General features: G+C 44.6%; 1 protein-coding gene across 1 annotated transcript; it reads right to left on the reverse strand.

Annotated features, from left to right (window-relative positions):
- Positions 1 to 1,588: 1,588 nt before the first annotated feature.
- LOC114156932 (butyrophilin subfamily 1 member A1-like) lies at positions 1,589 to 27,509 on the reverse strand. The gene is made up of 6 exons (XM_028037562.1): positions 27,348 to 27,509; positions 6,969 to 7,319; positions 6,670 to 6,883; positions 4,288 to 4,352; positions 3,865 to 3,981; positions 1,589 to 3,555 (listed from the first exon to the last, which is right to left on the reverse strand). The coding sequence occupies exons 1-6, from the start codon at positions 27,391 to 27,393 to the stop codon at positions 2,933 to 2,935; spliced, it is 1,416 nt and encodes a 471-aa protein (XP_027893363.1). The 5' UTR covers positions 27,394 to 27,509; the 3' UTR covers positions 1,589 to 2,932.

A 27,509-nucleotide genomic window follows, 5' to 3' on the forward strand; every position in this document is an offset into this window, starting at 1 on the left:
TTTTACCTCAAAAGTAAAATGGATATTATGGCTTCACATTTCTTCCAAAACCTGTGGAGGGTATTTAACAATCACACCTTTACATTTAACAAAAGAGCTCATAGCTCTGACTGAGAGCATCTACGTTTAGTCCCAGGCCCGTGAACGCAACACGGCCAACAGTGAAGCATTACTGAAGTTTACATTGTACTGTAGATCAGGGGTCTCCAACTCCAGGCCTTGAGGGCCGCAGTCCTGCAGTTTTTAGATGTGCCACAGGTACAAAACACTGGAATGAAATGGCTTAATTACCTCCTCCTTGTGTAGATCAGTTCTCCAGAGCCTTGCTAATGACCTAATTATTCTGTTCAGGTGTGGTGCAGCAGAGGCACATCTAAAAGTTGCAGGACTGCAGCCCTTGAGGACTGGAGTTTGAGACCCCTGCTGTAGAGTGACAGTGGCGATCGCATCGGTATGTTCACTGAAAAGTTCTGCTTTTTATGTTCATTTGTCAGTTGGTGGCTGTAACTTTTCTGAAAATCAACTCATCACTATGAGTTGACAGATGACCTTTGACCTTTCAGAAAACGTGTCATGGAATCAAACTGTGGAAGAAGACAAACAATAAGACGGTAAAGAGAAGAAATACTTGGTAATTCTAGCGTCTGGGAAAAAAGTAAATGTAGTCCCTTTAATCAAACCCCTTGACAGATGACCTTTGACCTGTCAGAAAAGTCTGATCACCTTGTGTCTGGCGATCAGACATGAGGCTCAAATTAAAATAATGGAGCAGGACAGTCTTAGAGAAACACTATCACAGCATTAATAATGCAGTCATAAGAATAATATTATAGTTTTTTCTGCAAAGAAAACTGCAATAAGTTAGATTTTCTGTTTGCCTGAAGCAAATAAAAAAATATTAATTTACATCTTATTTATTTAGTCACGAAAGTAAAGTTATGTTAAATTGTTTTCCTGTGTCTAGTGGCCTTAATGTACAATTCAGAGGGGAATGAAACAGAGATGGATCGAGAATAAAAATGTCTTCTCTACATCAGGTCACACACAAAGACCAGCAGAAAAGAACCTATAACAAAACCTAAAAATAAAAATGTTAGTAATTTTAATGATATTTGGAGTTTCTTCTTTCTGGTTTGACCAACCTCAAATTTTCTTTAGCTCTTTTAGCCGTTTTGGGGAGGTTAGCATTCCTGGAGGGAAACTTGTTATTGTTTTCCTGCTTAGTCAAATTGTTATTGACGTCAAATATATCTGCTGTTGAACAAAAACAAACATTTTTGGGGATAAAAAGCATGTTATTTTCACTTAAGACTAAATTAGTTGAATAATTCTGGTCATGTTAAAACTGAAGTGACAGTGAAAACAAGTCAATTGGTAAATAGTTTGAAAGGGAGATGACAGCAACATTCAGTTTCCTCTTTCCAAATGTCAGATGACTAGAAGACTCGCAGTGAACGCCGAGGCGATGAGTTCAGCCTGAGGTATAACATTCAGGATTCACAAAGATACAAACACAGGAGGAGCCTCTTCCTGCAGCTGCTCCAAGGAACATATTTAAAGAAAACAGCAACATAAAGAAACTCACAAGCACAGTTTCAGTTTTATTTGATTAAATATCTTATTCATCATAAGATTCCTGCAGGTTTCAATAATTTCATAAGTTTCTATTTGCTGATCGAGTTCTTCAAAGGTTAATTATTAGTTCTTTTTCTCATCTGTGTTTTCCCTCTGCTTGATTAATTCTGCTCATAATGAAGACATTGCACTTTTCCACTGGTGGAAAATAAATATATTTTACATTCAAGCACAAAGTTGTTGTCTACCACATGATATCCCAATAAAACAGTTTTGATAATTACAATTTACATTTTATTCTGAATAAATGAACACACATTTGTGAAAATTATTCTAAAACTTAAAGATATACAAAAGGAAATAATGCACATACCTGCTTAACACAAAATAAATATATCAAGTACAGCAGTTTACATGAACATGCAGACCTACAGTATTAAACAGGAGAAGAGAAAAAGATAGAAGATGCCAGAAACCATCCCAGAGTTCAAAAGTGTAGAAACTGAACATGTTGCCAAAGAACAATATTTAATTCAAACAATAAAATAAAAATAAAAGTGTGCACTGTAAAAAGAGGAGCACAAAAACATGAAACTGGATGCAACAACAACAAAAAAAGTTGATCCATTCCATAGCATTTTAAAAACCTGAGAAAAAAATTATTTCTCACATTTCCATCCAGCCAACTAGTGTTAGACTTTAAATATTAAATTACCCAACCAGCAATGAAACAGCAATGTATTTAGAGATAAACTATTGCACACATTCAAAGTCTTTGCAGCAGGACAGAAACCACCTCTGTGCATAAGAGGGAATATTTAAATTAAGAAACCGTCTTTGTTCGTTTCTAATCTTCATCTTTTAACAGGAACAAACTTTAGAGAAATCTGTTTCATCTTCACTACGATGAACTCTGATATCTATCAGAGATTTTTTTTAGAAGAAAAAGCTACAGAGGAAAATGTTAAAAATGTAAAAATCTAAATTGCATTAAGAAAGAATTCTTTATTCCACTTTTAAGCATTTTTATATTCTTATTTTTGTGTGAATGTACCAGCTTTAATTTCCAATTGCACCAGAAATGCCTCTCTGGAAGAAGGAATTTCTATTCTATTCTGTTTCTATTTTATTCTAATTCTAGAAATTCAGCAGGAAAATCCACTCCAGCATTCCCCCTTCTTGACTGCATAGTGATTTATCTTACAATAAACTACCACATAGCAAAAATATATATTCTATTTACTGTATCAAAGTCGTCCTTATGAATTCATAGTTGATCCTCTTGTAAAACATAAGAACTACATTTTAGAGGTAAACTTTGACTAAGAAATATTTGACTTATTTGCTGAAAAGCTCTTCACTGCTCTGATAAACGAGGGAGAGGAAAGTAAATGTTTCTGGAACGAAAAGACGGAAGAAACCCTAAAGAGTGTTTGCGTTGAAGCAGCCGAGCTTTCGGACGCGCGTCGGTGCAGAGAACCATTTGTGGAGGGGAAACGGTTTCCTCGTCCCTTCGGACCACAGGTGCTGAAATCAACACAGCTGGACAGCTGTGATTACGGACAACTTTGTGTTTTGTGTGGCCAAGACCGAGATTCCCACTTTGGTTTTGGGAGATTAGAAGTTTTGAGAAGTCTTGTGTTGTTACAAAAACCTCTCTGTTCTCCAAGTTGTGGTCTGAAGACCTGAAGAATTGTGGGTAATCCAGTGAGAACTCAGGGGAATTTCCTGGCTGGTTGTTTTTGGGAGCAGCAGGCATGGATTGGCTTTTCACCAACAGTTTAAGGATAGCCTGGTCTTTCTTGCTGTTCTCTAACTTGAGATCAGCCAACTCTTTCTTCATATTCTCGATGATCCTGTTTGCTGTATTGTCGACCTCATCAGTCTCACTTGGTGGGTTTAGAAGGAGAGTGCCTTCGCAGGCGACTCCTGTTAATTCATGATCCAATGAAATTCCTTGGGTTTGCTGCTTCCGCTCAGCTATAGGGACCAAAACAAAAATAATCAGGATTCACATCAACTTTCAAAGAACAAACTTAGTTTAAGATGCCTTTGATGACAATTATTCATAGGCGTGGAATCTTCTTTTATTGGAGATAAAAGGAGATAAATCTTATCTCCTTATAAAAGGCGTTAATTAGCCTGGGAATAAAAACCATATTCTACATTTAAAATCTTGAGTTTCCAGTTGTAATGTCAGCTCTGCTTGTTTTACCCAAACAACTGCTGCATTAACAATCTCCTTTTAAAATGTGATTGTTTAATTTATGGAATAAAGTTCAGATTTACCATATTTAGAACATGCCGACCAGACGCCACAGACACAAAGTCCAAGAAAGCAAACTACAGCTATCACTTCAACAGAGAAGACAGCGAGCTTGAAGGGCCTGGACCTCATCCACTGAGCTGAAACAACAATATGGAAAGATCAACATTCATATGAACTGCTAAAAATTTGATCAACAATTAAATCCGTTCGCAAGAGGAACCTAAGTTTGTTCCAGCATCACTGAATGATCTTTGGTATAAAGCATTTTAGCCTGTTTTGAATTTTATTTTATGTTGTTTAAAGTAAGGTAATTTTTTCTCCAATAAAATGTTAGACCACAAGATACATGTAGAATACAGAATAGTTAAACGGTGTGACTATAATGAAATATAACATTTTAATTAGATTTAGTTAAACCATAAAGTGAGAAGTCAGCTTTGTACCTGAAAGGAGGATTTCTGCAGTTCTGCTCTGGTTCGTCTGCGGCTGTTTGACTCTGCAGACAATCCTGTTAACACAAATCAGTGTTTAAATATATTTATCTTTTATGCTAATAGTTCTATCTATAGTTTTTGTGTCATTATGAACACTCCTGCTAACACGTTGTCTTGCACTTGTTATTATCCATTTAAAGAACATTAAACAGATGATAACATTAATCTCCCAACATTTCTAAAACTCTGGCAGATTCCTAATGACTGCTTTTGAGCTCCCTCTAGTGGTCAGACACAGAAAGGCCATATTGACTTATTTTAGGCTTGTTAGTATTTGAACCCTCAACAACTTTATTTGTTACACCTTTTTCATAAAATGTTCAGGATCTAACACCTAACACATTTAACACTCTTAAGGCTGCAATCATCACTGTTTCTGGTGCACACTTTTTTCTTCCACTCAACTTTCTTTAACTATGCTTGGATACAGCATTGGATACAGCAAAAAAACCCAGGACAAATCGCCTAAAAAACAATTTTTACCCGATGGCAATCATGGCACTAAATTCAGAGGCATAAGAACTTCTGCTCTTGACACCACTTTGTTATAAATGTAGATTCTGTTGCGACACCTCCAGGCGCTGCAACCATCTTCTGATGTCTATTTATTTCTCATTTTGTACTATTCATTTCTTTATCTTTGTATATTATGTATATACACATAACCTGCATCTTAACTCGAGTCGAGCAAATCTCAATCTCGTTGTAATCTGTTGATGACAATGACAATAAATCTTATCTTATCTTATCATTCTGTGAAAAGCCACCATTCTTTTCCCCTTACTGTGGAAGGAGACAATTACCATTTTCTGGAGGTTCAAGACCTGATTTGAGTTAATTAGCTGAGAAGTGTGTGACATTAATGGTTAACTTTTTCACAACATTCTTATGTTCTGAGATGCTGAATTTTTGGGGTTCATTTTCCGAGTCAATCAATAAAATGACAAAAAATATCTTGAAATATTTTCACTCTTTCAGCTGCAGCTGCTATTGGACGTCAGCAGGTGGCAGAATTGCATCATTGTGTGTTTCCTTCAACCATTTGTAATGGTTTTCACACACGACAATCACAAAGTGTAGTGACACAAAGTTGCATTGTCACGGATAATCAGGTCTTCCCCCAGAATGCATCTGGTTCCCTGGTGGTGCGATTTAAGAGAATCTCTGTCTGATTTACCAACAGAAAATGAACAAAAGTCAGAAAAGTTAATGAGGTCTAGAATCAAACCTCAGATTTTTTTCCTCTGGCTAAAGCAACCTCGATCTGAAGAATTATTTACCACCAAGTCACTTAAACTGGCTCTGCTAAATATAATATCAGCAAAATGACTTTTAGTTCATGACTTCATCACTTCTAACAGGAACATGGTTGGATGAAAATAATGAATTCAATTTGACTCTTGTTCCCAGTGTCTGTAAGTGATGCTGGACATAACATAGCAAAACGGATGTTATTAAGATAAGATAAGATAAATCTTTATTGTCATTGTCACAAGGACAACAAAATTCAAAGGGTGCCATCATTACATAATGACACATTACATAATTACAACAATTATGGACCACACAGCTGAAACTTTTCATCAAATCTACTCTTCCTCCTCGGCTCCATCTTGACCAGGTAGATAATTTCCATTCTAAAATTTGACTTGTCACCAAAATACATTAAAAGCCATTTTTATCAACCTTCCAGACCTCTCAGATCTTCTGGTTCTGGTCTACTTTGCATCCCCAGAACCAGAACCAAACATGGAGAAGCAGCATTCAGTTTCTTTGGACCCCAAATCTGGAAGAAACTTCCAGAAAACTGCAAAACAGCCAAAACACTGATTTTCTTTAAATCAAGGCTAAAAACTCCACCTGTTTAGAGGGGCCTTTGATTCATAGTAAATGGAATATTGATTATTGATACTTGATGTGTATTTGGTTGATGATTTTGATGATGGCATTTCACAAAATCGAATGTTTATTGGTTGTTCCATAATTGGTTACTGTATTTTGTCTTTTTAATGTGAACTGCCTTGTTTCTGAAATGTGCTATTCTAATAATCTTGACTTTAATTTATTTCTTATTTCTTTGTTTTATTCCCAATTTAATCTTTGCTCCCTATTAGTAACTCTGTTGTGAAGCAATATCTTGCTCTGTGTTCTGGTCATTGGAAAGTAAGGAAAAGAAAAGCAGGTAGCTGGTAATGTTTAACAGTAAGCAGGTAGATAATTGAATAGTTGGTTGGTTCACTGACCAACCAACTAAAATAAATCCTGACTTTCTTGCCCAGAGTTGAGTAAAAAGGCAGAAACAGAAGAAAACATGAAGACTTGTTCTGTTACCTGGTTGTATGACTTTGCACGATGGCCGTTTGCCTCACTGTGTAACATTCAGTGGGATCTGCTCTTCGTATCTCCACAGTGTCTGTGATGTTCTTCCCTTTTTCATCCACAATCTCCATCAGCGGAGCCGGCAGCCAGCAGGTCGCCTCACAGGCCACCGTCACTCTCTGGTTCTGGTCAGAATCCACTGAAAGCCTTGGGTCAGACACTAAAGCTGGGGAAATTAGCAAACATTAAAATCTAGTATTAATTTGGAAAATGTTGAGCCTACCAGAAAAGGCTAACTGAAGCTGTCATACCAACAACCAGCTGCACGTCGGTAGCCTCTCTGCTTCCGTTCCTTTGGATGATCAGACACTGATAGATCCCGGCGTCTGACGGCTTCACGTTGGAGATCCTCAGCGAGACGTTCCCGTTTTTCACCTCTCTCATGAAGAGACTCGTCCTGAACTCAAAGGCCAGGTTCTTCATCTCAAACGTCTCACAGCCATTGCGGTACAAGAAGACCACGTTCGGCTTCAGGCCTTCCTTGGACCACTCCACTGTTGGCAAATCATCGCTGCCAGAGTTTGTCAAACTGCAGGGCAGGATGGCATTCTCTCCTGCAAAGCCCACGACCTTCTGGGGGTTAAGATTCGCAGAGAAACAACCTGCAAGACAAGATTAAGGATGTAAAATGCAATAAAAGTTTTAATTTCACAAACGATGTGTGTGTGAAATAAATATTGTTTAGGTTAAAATAAAAGTAGTAGATTATTAGTAAATTATGACAAAATGACAGAAAAATATTTTCTCTCCTTTTAAAACTCTTGCCCCCAGTTCTTAGAGATTTTCAGTTTTAATCACAAAAACTGATTTGACTCTTAAAGCAAAGGCAACCAGGTTTCTGACGAAACGCTGCAGATACTTCCCCATTCTTCACGTGATTCTGCAATCCTATACTTTCCTCAGAGCCCTCTGAACCTGACCCACTCTTTTGCACAGAAGACACTCCCATCAAGTGAGAAGAAGCAGACATATTTGCCCCATGATTCAGACAACTTGCTCGGACAAAGTAAAAACAATAACTTGTGCGTGCACAAGATAAAACCAGCAGGTTTGCAGCTCTTTCAAGGTGTGGTCACATTACAAGCAGATTAAACTTTTCCACTCCTAAAGGTACGGTTCACATGCACAGCCTGGCAACTGGATCAAGCAAATAAATCTTCCAGACTGTCAAAAATAAACTGTCAGTTTCAGTACCTTCTTAAGACGCAACGCAGACGTGAATCATGCTCTCTCTATTTACAAGATATAACCGTAAGATTCTGAATGTTGTGCAACTTTGAAACAGATGTACTCAGGAAATAATGTTATGATCATGAACAAATGTCATGTTCAAAGTCTTGGCTGCATTCTGCAGTGGAATTGAATGTGAAGGGAAATTCCCGTAGTTGTTGACGTTTCAGGGTCATTAAAATCACTACAGATATGAAAGGAATGTTGATTTAATTAGTTGACATGCAGACTTTGTGCAATAAAATTAAATTAATCTACTGAGTTGCTCATTATGTTGGACTGGGATGTACTACTTTTCATAGCTATATAATATTTATGTTCAAATCTTGTCCTTGCTGTACCAGTATTTTTATTGTCATGTGTTTGTATATGTATATCTTTGTATGAATCTTTTTGTGCTGATTTCCTGTCACGTTGGTTCTGTTGTACAGAAATGTTCCCATTGTGGGACAACTAGAGAATTTCTGTTCTATTCCAATTCATACATCAACTTAACAGACAGCAGGCTCTTGAGTTTACATTAATCATTGAGTTGTAAATCTAACAGATTTCTGTGCAATAAAACCACAGAATACTTAATACTGTTTGAGAAGAAAATAATACACATATAGTTTAATATTTATTCAAAATATATATATTGCAGTAGTCATGCAATATATCTGAAATTCCCTTCAGTTGTGATGCTTAACCTCAAATAATGTGCTGTATAATGTACATCAGAACAGTCCACACAGTTTATGACCAGACAGGAAACAGGAACTTGAAATCCAAAAATGTTTTGGCCATTTTTGGTGAGCAGAGAGGGTCAAAGAACTGCTGAAGGGAAATCTCCAGCAGCACCTGAAGTTACTAAAACTAAAAACCAGCTTTATTTGCAGACCAACATGTTTCAGCTTGTGGTCTTCATCAGAGTGACAACCACAAGCCCAAACACACTAGTCTGCAAATAGCTGCTTCTTTCTACTTCAAGCTTTGCCATACTCTTCCCCTCAATACCAGAAGTTCCTGTTGAAACATCATCAACAATGAATGTGGTTCAGAAAATGTTTTTATGTCTGTGTGTTACAGACTTTAGAGCTCACGTCTCTGATTTACATCAGCACTGAGGTTAGGTTAGGTGGGACCTTGTTGAGAGTCAGGAATACTGGTTCAGTTGCACAACCCGGCAACTTGAATGGATCAAGCAAATAAATCTTCCAGACTGTCAAAAATAAACTGTCGTCAGTTTTATTACCGTGTTAAGACACAACACAGACGTCATTCATGCTCTCTCTGTTTACAAGAGAGAGCATGAGTAGGCTTTCTACCACCACCAGTACAAACTACCAATAATACATCTCTATCTCTCTCCACACTGAGCATGCTCAGGAACTGTAGCATATCATGCATTACAAGGCACAACACAGCCAGAAGTACAAATTAAAAGGTTATTCTGGAAACTATTGTAATGTTTTGCATTAAGTCTGTTCTGTGAGTTGGCTGGGCCCTGCAAAGTTAGAATGCTTTATCTTTGCAGGGTTGCTGTGTTTGGTGTCTTTCTCCAGCAATCATTGGCCAAAAGGTTGGGTGCACTCAAGAAATAAGGTCAGTCCGTCACAGGGCCACACACGTGCACACACACCCAGAGGCACGGACCCATCCATACACACACCCACACCCACACACAATAAATGGTAATTTACATTCTCCTTTATCTCAGCGTTAATTTAGAGGACCCAACTAGTCTAACAGTCATGTTTTTGGATTAATGGAGGAATGGAGGAAGCCAGCACACCCAGGGGGAACCCATGACTGCCTGCAAACTCCATGCATGAAAACCCCAGACTGGAAATCCTGGATCCCTCTTGCTAAAAGGCAGCAGCTGCACTTCTAAACAACCTCAAGATAATTTTTAAAAGAGAAAATATTTCACAATATTTCAAGCAGCAATGAGTCTCTGCCACAAGGCTCTGTTATCCTTTGTTACATTTCAAAATCACGTATCAACACCTGCTTCTGTAACCCTGTCTGACACCAGATACCACTGAACAAACCATTATTACGAGCAAATGGGACAGAGAGATAATTAAAGTAAACAAAAGTGTTGAACTTGAGCCTGAATGTTGGAGCCAAAGCAGATCAGTTAACGAAAGTTGGAAATCCCGTCTGTCCGTTATCCTGCAATAGCTAGCCCCGCCCACTTCATCACAACCCTCCGGGGCTGACTACTGACCAGTTCTCTGTCTAACAGGTCCGGAAAATCTCTAAGACCTGGGTATTACCCTAAAAGAGATCTATAAGAGATAATCTATTTAAACTGGTGTCGAAAGCGATTCGTCTAGCTCTAACTACCTCCAATCCAGAAGTTACGACCCTTTTCAGTTAAGAAACAGTCAGCTGAGTAGCCCTCACAGCTGCGTAATTCCAATAACCACTCCTGTTAACGGTAGCTCGCTTTCTAAAATATAACTTGCTCTTGGAACCGGCTAGATTAAATTTAGTGACTTGGATGTAAGTCCCTGGGTCATTATTTTACTCTCGCCAAAGGAAATTATGAAGCCTCCTCTTTACTAGAACCATGTACCTTAGTTTTACCTTTATTAAAAGAACTAAAAAATGATTAAATGACTCAATTAATTCCAATGTCCACCAACCTCATTAGAATTTTAGAGTAAGAATTTATTAAGCAAGCTTAAGCAGGGATATGTGACATACAAATCAATAATCAATTGTATACAAGTCAAGAGCAGTGTAATAAGATCAACATGTATAATCATACCCTCCTGTCTCTTTCCCTAACCTATGTCACAGATTCTGAGATAGCTTTTTAGGAAGCGAGTTCAACTCATACCCAGTTGGTGGTGGATCTTTAGCAACAGGAACGTCCGAAAACCTTGGTCTGAATCTTTGTCCTTTGTGTGGAAAATCCTCTTTAGAATAGAAGCAAAGTAGAGAGGGTTCAATTGTTTTGAAAACCCAACTCTTTTATCCCTACGGGACCTTTGTCCTTTCTCCAAGTCTGTTGCAATGTTTGGGTTGAGGCAAGACCGACGATCGAATCAGAAACCCGGGTTGGACGATTGGAACTTGTCTCCCTTTGGCGGCACGAAGCTTCAGCTTTTCCCGTGGCTTCAGGGTGTGGTCTGCTGTTGTTTCCTTGATCTGCTTCTTCGTGTTAGCTCTACTTCGGTGCCGCAGACAAAGAACAAGAACTTCTCCTTTTCCGTCTGCTTATATACAGTTCTCTGCCATATATGTGTATGGGGAGTGTTAGTTTACGTGGTTTCGGCCCCTCCTGTCTGCTGGCTGGGATGGAAAGTACCGTCCTTTCCTCAGCGTTGTTCTTAGCCAACCATACCGCCCCACCCATCCTGTGCATCTGGCCATCTGTTCAGAACTGCTTGCGACAGCAGGAACTCACAAGTTCCCCTTCTGCTTTTTCCCTTTTTCTTTTCAACATTAAAACCTATGTGCTTTCCTCTGATTAACTTTTAAACACAGTCAAATATTAAAAACTATGTGCTGATTTCCATTAAGCATTAATCATAAGCATTAATCACCTCTTTCACTTATTATAAATCATCAAACCTTAATCATTTCATTGTTGTCATGTTATTACAGATCATGATTCGTACACTTCAGAATCATTCAGTGAATCATTCAGTGATTACTTACATACAGTCATTTTACCTATTGTATTCATCCATGTTCAACTTAATCATTATCAAAACACTCAATCATTATAAATCAAAACACAAGATTGCTTTATTTCCTTCAGGCTTTCATGCACCTTTTTCTGTGTGTACCTGGATAGATCTCAAACCTCATACCAGTTTTCTTGACACCCCCTCCTTGAGATCGGACGGTGCATCGCAGAAAACACAAAGTCCGAGGTCAAAAGAGGTCAAGTCCATCACCGCAATCAGCAGTCAAGATGTCCTGTTCGTAGCAGGCAACCGGAGATGATGATGGTGTCCAGGTATCCACAACCTCATACTCCGTCAGATTGGACGGCGGAGAAATCCAGCACTCGGCGTCCAACTGTGGAGGAAGTGGAGATCCTGCTGATCCGGGAGGGCTAATGTCCTCCAGGGAAAATTGCAGAAGCGAAGACAGATCCATCTCAGAGTCTGGCAGTGTCGGTGGGTTGTCACAGAATCCCTCCAACTCAGTCAGCAGATCCTGAAAATCCATATCGGTTGAAGGCGGATCCGGTGAAGGAGATGACACGAAGAGGGTGTCTTCTGTCTGGCATGCTTGGTGAGATGAACTGAGAATCTCAGTTTGGGTACCTTTTCTGTGAGTCGCACTGCTGGTTTGGCATCCGACATCGATAAACATATCCGGCGACACGGGACACGCTGGTGGAAGGTACTCGCCCACTGCCACAACTCGTCCATCGAGAAGGTGTAGAGTTGGCAGGCATTGTCGAGTAAGCTGGTGCTCCCATAATTTCTGGATCACGGGCAGCAGGAGTCCCGTGTGCATTGGAGATGTTATAAGGTCGTCGTCTTCTTGGCCAAAGGCAGAGGTCCACACTATTTTGTGCACCCGTTCCAGGGATCGAGATGTGGAGGCCGCTATGTAAGGCAAATCTCCTTGCCCTGTGGCGCAGAGAATTGCCGTTACATCGGTGATACGGCTGCTCACGCAACGGTGACACCAGCGGGAGGACGATGCAACCCATATGAATCCATAGGACTCTGCGGCGATCCCACATCCCACACAGCAGGTTGGTGCCTGAGAAGAAACAGCAACCTAGGTAACTTCACGATTAGGGGTTTCGGATTAACAATAACACAACAAATATGCAAAAGCGAAAGCGGAGAGTGTAGCTGGTTTAAGCTCGTGTGCCTGCTTGGGCTGCCAGCCAGGGAGAATTAATCACAGGAACCGGAATGTCATGATCTGGAGCTGGTTCGCCCCTATCATAGACATGAGCGGAATCATGGAATATTGCAGCATAGGTCATCATCCATACAACGATGGCTAGGTCTGAGGTTTCCTGAAGCCAGTAGAGGACCACCAAGATCCCCCAAACCGTTGCCCAGAGAGCCAGAACTATCCACTTTTGCAGCCATATGCGCCTGCCCCGACCTTTGATGGACAAGGCTTGGCGCGCTAAGTAGACGAGGATAGATACTGCGAAGAGCCCTTCTAGAATAGCTGTGAGGATCTTAAGTGGGGCGGTTCGAGTGGCTTGACGACCCCCAACGACCAACTCCAGTATCAGGGCTGTGGTGTCGGTGACGAGCCATAGGCAGACCACAACGCCCCTGCGCCAGTTGATGCGGGTACGGCCCATCAGGTAACAAGCAAAGAGGGATGAAGCTAACCCCCATTTCTGGAGGATGATGGGTCGTAGGATAAGCTTGACATATCCTTGTAGCGCAACGAAGATCCTCATAGGATGTCCCCTGGGCCAGGAACCAGTGTGGCAGTAGAGTACCCAGGCCAGGGTAACCCCTAAGTGCTCAAGGGTACTCACTTGAATTGGAGCAAAAAGTGAGTTGGGGTTTGATGTGTTGGTTGAAGAGTTAGATTCCATGATGTCCGATGGTGGTTCGTTTGGTTCCGGTGCTGTCGGCAACTGCAGCGAGGATTGAATGGCTCGCAGGCACACGGCAGCTCTCTTTTATGCAGAAGCAGGCTCCTCCTTCGGGGGGAGGGGTTGGTACCCCCTCTTTTCGCAATGACATAGTGCTTTCAGCCACACCTCCAAGACAATTTTGCCAACGATTAAAGCCACGGCCACGCCCAGTAGGCCCAAGATGTATGGCCACAGCAGGCTCAGAGCATCTAGCAGCCACTGTCCGACGATGTGGAGGCCTCCCTCTACAACGTTAGCAACGCCTTCCACGACGTCGGTAAGGGTGGTCACGATAGCTGAGCCCAAAGTCTCGAACCAATAACATTCATGTTGGTCAGATCCTTTTCCACATTTTTCCCAAATTTCCTTAGAGATTTGGCAGGTGAGATTGGAATACAAAAGGTTAGGCCCAACCCAATCAAACCCTGGGTCTGTGTGCCCATCACACAGATTCTTGCGGAAAGCATGTCCTTCGGCGATGGCCACCAGGGGATTTGGGATGAACGGAACTGGGAGACCCAGAATGCTCTTGCGCTTCTGGAGATGGTATCCCAGAATTGCATCGGTGCAGGTCTTTCCGCTCACTATAGCCCTCCGCCAAGTACCATTGATTTTGCGCCAAGTAACTTCAGAAGAGTGAGTGTCATACTCATCGGCATAATGTTGGTTGCAGTAGCTTTCCCAACCTTGGACCTCGTGGCAGGGTCTTCTGGCCAAACTGATGACACATTCAAAGACATGTCGTGTGTTGTTTTTACAAGTCATGCGCCAGGGTCTCGGGTTGACGTAGTTTTCAGGTCTCCAAAAAATTCCAGGCCAAATCGCGCGGTCCTTAGAATAAACTGTGGCGAGGTACTGGTACTTGATCCAATAATTGGTGGATTCACTGAGACATGGTATAACCCAGGCTTGAAGTTCTTCCTGTTGGAGTCCCCACCATTCCCAATCGCAATCTCGATAATAATCCTCATAGCAGGCTTGTAGAGCCCATTTAGCGGTAGGAAAGGTGTCGGGATCGGGGCAGTGATACTTCCATACGGAAAATAAAGTAGGGCTTTCTTGTAAGAGGTCACATCGCGGTGAAGATAGGGTTTTCCTCCAATAAGTATCGTTGAGGCTGTCAAAGATCCTCTTGGCGACACACTTATCAATCTTTGCAAAATCATCCTTAGGAGCGTTCAGAAGATCCTCAGGAGTTGGAAGGCGTTGGGTACGCAAGTTGGCAATGTGTAGCTCCTGTAACCCAGCAGGAGAGCGAACCGCTCCCTCTGGGAAGTCTCCCACAAAGAACGTTTGGTCCGTTGCTATATATGTCCATGGGAATGTGTTATTCAGCCAAACTTCAATTTCTGTACGTACTGTGCGTACAGAGTGCCATAAATCCGTCCAGTATTCTTCTACAGCTGTTACAATGTAATTTTGGCCCCTGCATTTGACGAACTTATTCCAGAGGCAGGCATTCAACCACCTAAAGTGGTGCCTATAACAATGTTGTTGGTCAGATTGGTACATAAACCGTGTAGGACCTTGCCGAATCAGGAAAGCCGTAATATTAGCTAAACTGTTGTTGGGGGGGGGCCTCGTGACCCAGTCGCGAAAGTCGTTTCGGGAGGTTCTGTTGATCCGCTCTCGCTCTGTGATGTTGGCATCTTCTCTGCAATTTAGGTGATAGTCTCCCCAAAACTCCCCTCGTGGGAGCCAGGTTCGACAGCCTGAGGACCTGTGCGGGGCCGGGTATATAACTTCGGTATCCCAGTATTCCTGTTCCGGTAAAAGTAGTAGCGACCGACAGGCCATATTGCAATGCCATTGTGGAAAGCCTCGATCCGGATGAATCCAGTTGCATCTCACGGTCCGTCGCTCCTTGCGCTGTAGAACCCGTATCCAGCAGAGCGCTCCGGTCTCGAGGAAGTCATAGGCGTAGATCTCCCAGGTCCGATTCAGGAGGTCGTCTAGGGAGGAGTCGTTCACTTTGTAGGCTCGGCTTTCCACATACTTTTTGCCGTTGTCTTTGGCGAATAATCCGGTTCGATTCTGGGCAGAAGTTTCGTTGTCCCATGGCACAAAAATAGCCGTGGTGCTTGTATTCCAGCAGTTGAAAGTGGCGTACTTGGAATGTCCATAAGTGACCTTTGTATGCGTAAGGTACCACGGTCCAACTCCGATAAAGTAGAAGATCGTAGCGAGAATAGCAGCAGCAAATAGCAAAGCAAGAAGCGTCAGCAGCCCTTTCAGGCAAAGGGATTTTCCTGTTATCGTAGTCGTTTTCCGTAGCAGAGGTTCGCTAGAGGTGTCCGAGTCGTCGTCAGTGTCAGTAGAGCTGTCCGAATCCGATGTTGAGTCCAGACAACCCTGGTCTGTAGGCTTGCGCCTCATGCCGATAGCATCCATTCTGGCCAGATTAGTGATTCTCTGGGATCCGGTGTATCAGGCTTTGTGCAAATTTTTCTTAAAGCCTTGATACGGCCTTGGTTAGCAGGGTCCTTCGCAACGCGTCTGGTGGCTCTTCTGTGTTGCAAGGCTGTAAATATAGGAGAGGGGTAGGGTAAGTCGGGCTCCAACCCCCTCCACACCCACTTCCAGTGGAACACCCTCCAATAGTGCGGCCGAGGAAACGGGCCTTGGGCGGTGCCGTTTTTCAACGCCTGGTCATACCAAGATTCGTGATTGTACCCTATTGGGGCGGGTACTGAGATGTAGGTGTACAAAGGTTGCCCATGTAAAGTTAGTCTGGTGCGGTACCCCCAGGTTGACGGGGTAGAAATCCTCTGGTGTGGCGGATTGGGGTAGACCCTGTCTATTTCCAATTTCAATGGAAGCCTGGTGTTATTAAATATATAACATTCTGGATTCATTTCCCTCTTTACTATGGTTTTTGCCATACTTGGTGATGTGGTCCAAATAATCATGTCATTAAGTGAAATTTCACAATACAGTCCTTGCAGTGGTTCAAGGTAATGGGGACCCCACCTTATCCGTAGTTCGATCCCCTGTACCCTGTGATACACTGTATTAAAAGTTCATGGCAGAGATCTTGGGCTCATAGGTGAAATTGATGCATAATGGACCGTGTTATTGGACCCTCGTCCTTGCCAAGCAGGCGGTGCGGTGGGGATGAATAAATGTGGCTTCGTTGGAGGGGGTGACGTGTACTCTTCACTTTCCCCCACCTGTTTGGTGTTCTGAAAATCAGTGGGTCGAAGATATATGAGGTACTTGAGAAAATATGCTTCGGTGAGCGGATTGGAAGGAGTGAAATCTTCTCTTGGCATATCCAGGAGAATAGAGGTAGTAGGGAGTCTCAGGAACGGACCTTTATCTGATAGTCCCGACGAGACTCCAGCCCCTACTTTGAACATTTTAGTTACAAAAACCTTTGTACCTGTCCGTCTTGTGGGTTTTGACTGACGTTGGGACTTGACGACTCGTTTTCCCCCTTCCGGTTTATCCGTTAGTCTTGGTTCTTCTTCCTCCATGGAAATGCTGAAGCGAGCTTCTGCCAGGCGTGGGTCTTGGGTTTCTTCTGAGGAGGCTCCGGTTCGGTGTAGGACACGGTGGCGTAATTCTGCTCGTCTGGCACCACTTTGATGGCTGCTCCGACGGAGTAGATTCCTTTAAAGGGGACGGTGATCATGCGCACTGACAGCTGAATCTGGCAGGAGGTGCTAGGATCGGAGGGCGTACCCGCTCTGTGGGCCACGCCTCCCGGGTGTTGCAACACTCCATCCCGAAACTGGGACTCCGCTGTTATCCAGTACAGGCAAGACTTTTCCTTAGGTCTTACCGCATTGCTGCCCCACCCGTCCACCTCAGTGGTGTAGTAATACATATCTGAGCAGCGTACCCCATCTTCCCTTGGCACGTCCGGTAAATCCACCACAGGAATTGTGCAGTCATTGATGACTTCCAAAATCAAATGTGCCCATGTGGTCAGCTCCCAGGGGCCTGTCCAACCTCCATTAACAGCTTGGTCCCTGGTGTCATCTGGGAGTGCACTTAGCCCCTCAGCTGATGGTTGGTACGCGTGAGGACGATGTACCCGGAAGATCACAGGGGAGTGGCTGGTGTTCAATGGTGGAAATGACAGGGATGTTCCGGCAGCTTCATACGGCCAGGCAGCATGAACAGAATCCCACAGGACATCATGGGGCCCTTCTTCTCTCCTCCACACCCATGGATCCGCTTCTTCTGGGGTGTTTGGGGGAGCTGAAGGTCCTGGTAATATTATTGGTATGGGGCTCCCGTGATTTGGTTGTACTTGTCCATATGTTCTGTAATATCGCAGCGAGCTGTAAAACCTCGTCACCTGCCATCCCTCAGCCTGACCTGTCAAAGTCAGTTCTCCTCTCCCCAGCTGGTCTTCGCAAGTAGAACAGTGATGGAGATCGTCCCCATCCCAGACGCAATAACAGCTTTTTGGTTCTTCATTCTGCCAGCTCCATTGGGTATCCAACTGAAGTCGGGGCAGGTAACCTACCCGGCAGTTCCCACAGATGGTGTTGTTCAAAACCGTAACCGGAGAGACGCGGAGATGTTGTAGTATCTCTGCGGTGGCTCCTTGTTTCCTGGGTTTTTCACGGCCCGGTCCCTCCCAGGTGATGGGGAGTGGGTTGTTTACTAAACAAACCGGACAGCGACTTTTAGCTCTTGCCCATATCAGCATCTCTCGCTCCTCCGACAGGACTCCCTTTTTAGCCCAATCCAATTTCTTCAGGGCTCGTCCTGCCCAAATCCCTGAAGGTGTTCTTCTAATTATAACCACCCCTTTCACGGTGGCCAGTCCGATATAGGGTGGAATGGTACATGATTCACTGGCCATTTCACCGGCTTCTGTTTCACTTTAGTCAGGAACTGGCTTGAGCTGCTCAACTCCTTGAATCCCTTTTCTTTTCAGCAATACTGTGTTCCTATCCAGTACTTGCTTGACGATGTCAGTGGTCTCAAACTTGGGTTTTACTGCTGCATTTACAGGTTGCTCCCTTGCTTTGACCCACACGCGCTGTCCCTCTCGGAATGGCACTCTGGGCGTCAGCTTCTCCTTTTTGTCGCTGGAGCTCCGCCCCACTTCCTTCGTGGTGAACGGCCGTTGGTTGAGCTCCATTGCAGGGGCGGGCCTCTCGGCTCTGCTTCTGTCGTTCAGGGCCTGCCCTATTTCCACCGCCTGTGTGCTCCAACTGTTGGTGTTAGCATTTTTAGCTATCCAGCTTTTTACTAACCCTATGGCTCGTTCCACCACTCCGTTAGCTTGTGGGGTATAGGGTGGAGAGTAAACTCGCATTACTCCAAACTTCTGGCACCATTGGTCAACCTGTGAATTACGGAAATGAGTCCCATTATCCGTGCGCAGCTCTTTCGGGATTCCCAGGGCACTGCATACTTGTTCCAGCATGCCGACAACACTATTGCCGTTTGCTTTCCTGGCTGCTTTTGTAGTTACAAACCCCGACATAGAATCCACCAGCACTAAGAGGTACTTCTCACCTCTTCTTCCTGTTATCCCCATGGGGCCTGCAACATCCATGCAGACTGAACCCCAGGGGACCGTGCTTTTGATGGATAACCCCTCCATCCGCTGCCCTCGGCGACCTGCGTTGTATTGTCCACATACCTCACAGTCCCTTAGCACGCGTTGGACTTGTTTCACTGGGATCCAAAGATCCTGCTCCTCCAGTTCCTTACGGGTAGGTCGTACGCCTGCATGTCCAAGGGCCTCATGCACGCTCCGCACGACCTCAACCACGTACTCTTCTGGGACCTCCCGTCCTCTGGGAGTGCTGTCCCACTTCTCGGTACCGACAAAGACGATCTTTCTTTGCTGGACATAACAGTCCACTTCATCATTCCCACGCCAATGAGCTCCCTCATGCGTGTGTGCTTTTTGATGCTCAACATCTATTTCCAGTTGTAGTTTTAGCTCAGCAATCTTTTTCCACAAGTCTCTGTGTGCCACTGGCTTGCCCTTCGCTGTCTCGAAACCATTTTCTTCCCAAATGGCCAAGTCTTCTCTAAGGGCTTGAGCGCAGTAGTAGCTGTCGGTTACTAACCTGGCATTCTTGATTTTCCTTTTCACCAGCTCCAGCAATCCTTCCAGTACGGCCGTTACTTCTCCGGCTTGAGCACTACCGGGAGCTTTTCCTTTCTGACGGCATTTTTCCTTGCCGTCCTGCTTCAGAATAAATCCCCAGTATGCCGACTGGTCGGACCCCTTTCTGGATCCATCGGTGTAGATTGTCCATTCCGGTTGTTTTGGCTTCTCAGATGTCTCTGGCGGTTTCTTCTTACTGGTGGGTTGTGCTGGCCCAATCTCAAGCTCCGGGTCCAGCAGGATGTCTTCCCATCTTCCCCACCGTGTGTTAGTTGCTTTAGTACTTTCCACGGTACCTTTTCTTAGATACTTATGAACTTGGCTCTGTGTGATGACTTTAACTGGTTGTCCTTGTGCTAGATCCTTCAGCACACCCCAGTAACGAGCTAACACCGCTAGCTCTTTCTCCTCCTGCGGATATTTCCTCTCAACAGAAGTCAGGGTGTAACTCCACAGGGTAACCAAGCCTCCATTTTCATTACTCACTTTGATCATGGCATCGTCATTTTCACAGCTGATTTCTGCCACCAGTCTTTCTGACAAACTTCTTGGCTCCAGTCTCACAGCTGCTTGAATGGCTTTTCTCAAGTCTTCCAGGTTCTGTTGATTCGCTGCTGTCCAAACCCAGGGTCTTTTTCCGTCCTTTTCGTCCTCCTCACTCTTTCTCAGGCATTTGTACAAAGGCTTGGCATACTTCTGATAATTGGGTACGTGGTCCCGGACGTAGTTGCATAGTCCTAATATTTTCTGTAAGTCATTCTCTGACTGAGGTGGTTGAATGTTCGTCAGCTTTTCTCTGTACCCGTCTGAGAGTCCCAAGTCCGACGTGACTTGGAAACCCAGATAATTCACTTGGAACTGTCCAAATTGACATTTCTTGAGGTTTAGCTTCAAGCCTGCCTTGGTGAGGTTTTCTACCACTTTTTGTAGTCTTTGTAGGTGTTCTTCTTCTGTGTCATCAGCAATAAAGACATCATCAATGTACACAGTTGCACCTACGTCCCCCAGTACTTCCATCACTGCTGACTGGAACACGTTTGGGGAGTTCTTGTATCCCTGGGGTAACCTTTGCCACACATAGCTCTTACCTTTGTGGGTGAACGCAGTTTTACCTTGCGATTGTCTGGCGAGGCGTAGAGAGAAAAATCCATTTGCTAGGTCGATGCATGACTTGAACTTCTTGACTCGAAGAGTTTTCAGCGCTCCTTGGGGATTGATTAGACTGGCTCGGTTTGCTATTGTTCTCCGATTCAGGGCCTTGAAGTTGATAACTGGTCTCCAACCCCCTCCAGCCGATTCAGGTTTCTTCACCGCCTGGATGGGGCTGTTGGTGATCGGGTTGAGCTCCTCTCTGATGATTTCCAGGGCGCTCAGCTCCTTCACTATCTTGTCCATCTCCTCGACTGCTCCCGGATTCAGCGGGTACTGCCGAACAGGTGGATGAACCCCACCTTCGATGTGATGAACAACCTTTGGACCCAAATCCCCACAATCGTTCTTGAACCGTGCCACTTGCGCTGTAACGATGATCTCACGCAGCTTCTCTTTCCCAGCCGGGGAGAAGTCACTCTCTGCGATCTTCTGTTCTGTCACCGTCGGTATGTCAATCGGTTTGTACCAGTCCTGCTGCCCGGATCCGGTTTGGGTCGGGCCGACTTTCACCAACCTTGCTTTCAAGCTCGTCAGCCTTCGCTCTAGTCGGCGATGTGTGCCTTTCTTTTTACTGAGTTCATCTAAGTCTTTTACTGTGAGTAGATTGTAAGGACCTTTCACCCACACTACTCCTTTCCATGTCCCGTATGGCATTTCTTCTATTTTTCCATTAGCAAACTGAACCTTCAGGTGTCCTGCTGTTTCTAGGTCTTTGCGGGTCATAGACACCTCTGCTCCGGTGTCCACCAGGTAGGGTACTCCCTCCACTTTGGCGTAGATTTCGTCCCCTTCCCAGTAGGCATTTTCTAAAATGACCCGCGACCTGGACGCCATTACTTTGGTGACCCTCCGGCCCCGGCTTTACGGGACTCACGGAGGGCCGTCCTTTGTTCTGGGCTCAATTTCCTATATTCCTCATCCGTCAGGAACTGACCTTTCCCTGGCTGATTTTGTGAAGCCGGCGGGTTGGTCGGTCTTCCTTTTGGTCCTGGTGGTTTCTGCTGGAACGGCCGGTTTTGGAAATTGGATGGTGGTGCTCCCTGTTGAAACGGCCGGCCCTGGAAGTTGGATGGCTGTGTGCCCTGCGGGAACGGCCTGTTCTGGAAGTTGGACGGCTGTCTGATGTTGACCCTTCCAGGTGGCTTGGTTGGTTGGCTAGCCTCCTTCTTCCTTTTGTCCTCGTAGTACTGCTGCTCCAGGTCAAATCCCTGCACTGCCACATCCATCTGGGCCACGGTTGTGCTTCTCACTGGTAGTTTCACAAACACAATCTCTCCTCTTCGTCCCTTTGTCACCTCACGCAGTACCTTCACATACCTCGCGGGAGAAACGGTTTGCTTTAGTGTGTGCCAAAGCGGTTCCAACCGGCTTCCTTTGTCCAGCCGTCCTCTAGCCCTCTTCACCTGGGACTCTTCGTCGTCCATGTCCTCCAACACTAATCTCTCATAGTTGGTCTGTGCTGACTCTGTTCCAACCATCGGGTCCGCAGTCACGCTGGTCAGCCACAACTTTTTGGCTCCTTCGTGGTTGGTGGTAGATAGCACAGTTGGCCAGACATCTTTCAGATACTCCTCATTATTTTCGTCTGCGTTTTTACTCCGAATTACCAGCCTTAGATTCTTTAGTTCTGCGTATGCATCTTGTCCGGTAGTAGTGGCCGGTGGCTGGGCTGACACTCCTTGTGGTTCCCGCGGGATCTGTGGCCCTGGCTCTGAAGACGTCGCCTGCGGCTCTTCTTCATCAGCCGACACCTCGTCCAGCTTCTGTCGAGTCTCCCTGGAGTACTTGTAGGCCGCTTTCTTCAGTCGTCGCAGCATCACATCATACATAATTCCCATGTATGCGTTCCTGAAGTTGGTGGTCAGGGAATAGTGTGCTGTCAGGGTAGAGCAGGATGGTGTCATCAGGATGTTAGCCCACTCTCCGACTGTCGCTTCTACCTCGAGCAGCACCTTGTCTCCCAGCCTGCTGGCCCATCCTGCTGGAATCTGGTACTCTGTCTGACCGACCTCTGGTACATACGTACGCCGTCCGTCTTTAGCTTGTACGGGGCCCCAGGTCACGTCTCTCGCCAGTTTCTCAGAAGAACCCTCGATGTCAAAGGTTTCTATTTCTTTCTTCTTTCCTCGGTGCTGTCCTGTTCGGAGTGTCTTATGCCCTGTCGGTGGTTGCTTTGGGTCGGAGAAGATGCTGCCGTGATCACTCTCTTCTTCTTCTTCTTCGGAATGTTCGATCTCCTGTTGCTCTTCTCCTTCCTCCGAGTCGCTGATGTCCTCATACTGTTGTTGTCTAAGAGGTTCCCTCCTGGGGGAGTTTAGCGGTTGAATCTTGGCTGGTTTCATCGGTCCTACTTCTCTCTGGACCGTCTGCTCATTCTTGACTCTGCCCGTGTTGGGTTGCCTCAGTTCACTGCTGCTTCCCTCGAATGAGAATTCTTTGACATATCTTGCGGCCTGGGACTCTGGCCCGACTGGTGCTTCCCTTAACCTTATCCTGAGTGGCTCCATAACTTTGGCCGTGCCGGTCTGGGTGGTGTTTGAAACTCCACTCTGGGGTATTTTTAAGGGATATTTCTTGATCTCCTTTGCTGGGTGGCTGATGCGGCATTGCTCCTCCATTTCAGTTGCCATTCGTACACCTTGCTCCGTACGGAGTCGATGCATACGGGGGTCAACCACCACCACCACCTCTTTGAACACAAAGAAATGACTGTTGGTCTTGGCTATGTTCACCACTCCGTTCTCTGTGACCGCCCTGGCGGTGTCTCCTGGCAAATCTGCCGATCTTAGTCCCTGCACGCTCACCATCACCCTTCTCATACTTTCATTGCTGGCAGTCACCAGGCCCCTTTCGAGTCCGTGCCACATCTTCTTCCGATACTCCTCCAGACTCTCTCCTTTCTTGTAAACATCAATTGGGACCAGGATTACGGCACCGTAAGGGAGACTGTATCCCTTCATTATCACCACGTCTCCTTTAGTTTTTACTCTACAGGAAGCTTCCAACACCTTTGAATCCTTTTTGTAATATTTCCCAGCCTGGTTTTTAAGGCTGCGTCGGAACTTTCGATTGTGGATCTTGTATTTGTCATTGGTGAACACAATCAGTCCGTCACCTTCAAGGTCCCATATTCCTCCAATAAACTGATAAATTATGAGCCCGGATTGCAGCCTTATGCTGATGGTTTCTGATGGTATTTTGGCCAGCTCTCGGGCCATCCTCCATACATCCGATTTCTGGGTCTTTTTCTTGGGGCGGCCGGGGTCCCATAGCTCCTCATCCGATTCCTCCCCGTCCTCGTCGGAGCTGCTGCCCGCTGGAGTCGTGGGTGGCAGTAGCTGCCTCCTTTCCATGCTGTGGACTCGGGGATGAAACCCGAACTCCTGACCCCGTCGAGGGGACCAATCCCTGGCCGCTTGCTCCAACTGTTCCTCAGCGAAACCGTCAATGAGCGATCCTTCGTGATTTTCCTCTTCTGACTGCTCAGAGGGGATCTCGTCGTTCCTCGATGCTCCCGGTCGAGCTGGGATATCGTCATCGCCTTCCGTCAGGTCTATCAGGTCCTGCTGATCTTGCTTCGGCTGGTTAGTCGGTGTTGTGGCTCTGCTGGGCAGTTGAGAGGGGGCTTCAGCCACCTCCGATTCCGCTTTGTCTGGGGCCTGCTCTTTTCCTCGGGTCTCTTTGAAGGCCGAAAGTCTCTGCAGAACCTCGGCATATTCTTTGTATTTGCGCACCCCACTGGCGAGAGGGTTCACCAGGATCCCTTCGATGCCCGCTTCCAATGTAGCTGTCTTCACCAGGCTGTCATATTTCTCGGAGGGGCTGTAGACCATCCGCAGCTCACCAATCGTCCATCTTTCAAGGAGTTCAGCGAACCATTCCAGCCATTCTCTGATCTCCGATTTCTTGGTTACCTTTACCGGGCATTTAACAACTCCTAGTCGGTGACCATGTTTAAGCTGTGTGCAAAAGTATATCCGAGTCTGCACCAGGTACTTCATTAAGTTCCGTGCCATGTCCTCTTTGATGGTGTAGTGAGATTCAAAGAAAACCCTCCTAATTACCTCAATCCAGGAATCCAATCCATCACCGAGTAATATCAACGATACAGGCAATTGTGATAATGTGGATTGGGAAAGATGGGATTGATGACTCTCTCCATCCCGGCTGATGTTGCTTGCCTCTTGTCCCTTTGCTGGCTCTTGCAGGGGATCCAGTTCCCCCCTTTCTTCTTCATTCATAGTTGTCTTTGTCTTCGAGTTGCCTATCCCCCAAAGCCTCTCTTTGCGCTCTTGAGTAGGGATGGGTCCAGGCTGTGTTGGCTACTGGCTTCACTGTCTGGATACTATCACTTATCCTCAGTAGAAGCTTTCCCTCACCTGCATGCTATACAGTTACTGCAAGGGTTGTGACTGACGGCCTTATCAGTCACCGTTAACTCTGTTCCCTCAGAGTTAACCATCCAAGTGAGCTATTCAGAATCACACTTCTGTTTTTACTGACTTGGTTTATTAGGGCCCGCCTACTTGGCTCCGCCCCACGTTGGGCGCCATGTCCGTTATCCTGCAATAGCTAGCCCCGCCCACTTCATCACAACCCTCCGGGGCTGACTACTGACCAGTTCTCTGTCTAACAGGTCCGGAAAATCTCTAAGACCTGGGTATTACCCTAAAAGAGATCTATAAGAGATAATCTATTTAAACTGGTGTCGAAAGCGATTCGTCTAGCTCTAACTACCTCCAATCCAGAAGTTACGACCCTTTTCAGTTAAGAAACAGTCAGCTGAGTAGCCCTCACAGCTGCGTAATTCCAATAACCACTCCTGTTAACGGTAGCTCGCTTTCTAAAATATAACTTGCTCTTGGAACCGGCTAGATTAAATTTAGTGACTTGGATGTAAGTCCCTGGGTCATTATTTTACTCTCGCCAAAGGAAATTATGAAGCCTCCTCTTTACTAGAACCATGTACCTTAGTTTTACCTTTATTAAAAGAACTAAAAAATGATTAAATGACTCAATTAATTCCAATGTCCACCAACCTCATTAGAATTTTAGAGTAAGAATTTATTAAGCAAGCTTAAGCAGGGATATGTGACATACAAATCAATAATCAATTGTATACAAGTCAAGAGCAGTGTAATAAGATCAACATGTATAATCATACCCTCCTGTCTCTTTCCCTAACCTATGTCACAGATTCTGAGATAGCTTTTTAGGAAGCGAGTTCAACTCATACCCAGTTGGTGGTGGATCTTTAGCAACAGGAACGTCCGAAAACCTTGGTCTGAATCTTTGTCCTTTGTGTGGAAAATCCTCTTTAGAATAGAAGCAAAGTAGAGAGGGTTCAATTGTTTTGAAAACCCAACTCTTTTATCCCTACGGGACCTTTGTCCTTTCTCCAAGTCTGTTGCAATGTTTGGGTTGAGGCAAGACCGACGATCGAATCAGAAACCCGGGTTGGACGATTGGAACTTGTCTCCCTTTGGCGGCACGAAGCTTCAGCTTTTCCCGTGGCTTCAGGGTGTGGTCTGCTGTTGTTTCCTTGATCTGCTTCTTCGTGTTAGCTCTACTTCGGTGCCGCAGACAAAGAACAAGAACTTCTCCTTTTCCGTCTGCTTATATACAGTTCTCTGCCATATATGTGTATGGGGAGTGTTAGTTTACGTGGTTTCGGCCCCTCCTGTCTGCTGGCTGGGATGGAAAGTACCGTCCTTTCCTCAGCGTTGTTCTTAGCCAACCATACCGCCCCACCCATCCTGTGCATCTGGCCATCTGTTCAGAACTGCTTGCGACAGCAGGAACTCACAAGTTCCCCTTCTGCTTTTTCCCTTTTTCTTTTCAACATTAAAACCTATGTGCTTTCCTCTGATTAACTTTTAAACACAGTCAAATATTAAAAACTATGTGCTGATTTCCATTAAGCATTAATCATAAGCATTAATCACCTCTTTCACTTATTATAAATCATCAAACCTTAATCATTTCATTGTTGTCATGTTATTACAGATCATGATTCGTACACTTCAGAATCATTCAGTGAATCATTCAGTGATTACTTACATACAGTCATTTTACCTATTGTATTCATCCATGTTCAACTTAATCATTATCAAAACACTCAATCATTATAAATCAAAACACAAGATTGCTTTATTTCCTTCAGGCTTTCATGCACCTTTTTCTGTGTGTACCTGGATAGATCTCAAACCTCATACCAGTTTTCTTGACACGTCTGACGTGGATCAGTGTAACATTAAATAAAAGCATTCCACACAATGACTCAACACGTCAAGCAAACCTAAACCTCACTTCATATTCAATTTAAACTTGTTTAAACTGATATTTGTTTAAAAGAAACAAATTGGAGCAGCTGCACTTTAACTGTTTATACTGAATCACAGAATGTAACAAGAATCTATAAAACTTTCTCCACTTTAAAAACTTTCAATAGTTCCAGTGAAATAAAATCTCACTTTAAATGGCATTTTTGCCTGTCTACTGCGTTCCACAACACATTCAACATGTTTAGGTACATTTGTAACTCATTAAGATGAAATCCAGAGGAAATAACTTCAAACTTTCTTCTACACATACCTGTTGAAGAGAGCAGTCCCAGGACAAAGTAAAGACAAAAATACATCACTATTCTCTGCTTTCATGAGAAAAAACCCTCAAGTTTAACTAAAGCTTTCCACATCTGTAGGCAGCCCTAAAGACGCTTTCAAGACAACATCTGACTTGAATCTGAACAAACTT

The sequence above is a fragment of the Xiphophorus couchianus genome, chromosome 14 (assembly GCF_001444195.1).
Source record: "Xiphophorus couchianus chromosome 14, X_couchianus-1.0, whole genome shotgun sequence".
NCBI classification, from domain to species: Eukaryota; Metazoa; Chordata; class Actinopteri; order Cyprinodontiformes; family Poeciliidae; genus Xiphophorus; species Xiphophorus couchianus.

What these genes read in the sequence shown, in the direction of transcription:
- LOC114156932 (XM_028037562.1), bottom strand. Translation starts at nt 27,393, where the DNA reads ATGTATTTTTGTCTTTACTTTGTCCTGGGACTGCTCTCTTCAACAG. An exon ending in GGGACTGCTCTCTTCAACAG is followed by an intron (nt 7,320 to 27,347) that starts GTATGTGTAGAA and finishes CTTGTCTTGCAG; the next exon opens with GTTGTTTCTCTGCGAATCTT. An exon ending in GTCGGCATGTTCTAAATATG is followed by an intron (nt 3,556 to 3,864) that starts GTAAATCTGAAC and finishes TGGTCCCTATAG; the next exon opens with CTGAGCGGAAGCAGCAAACC.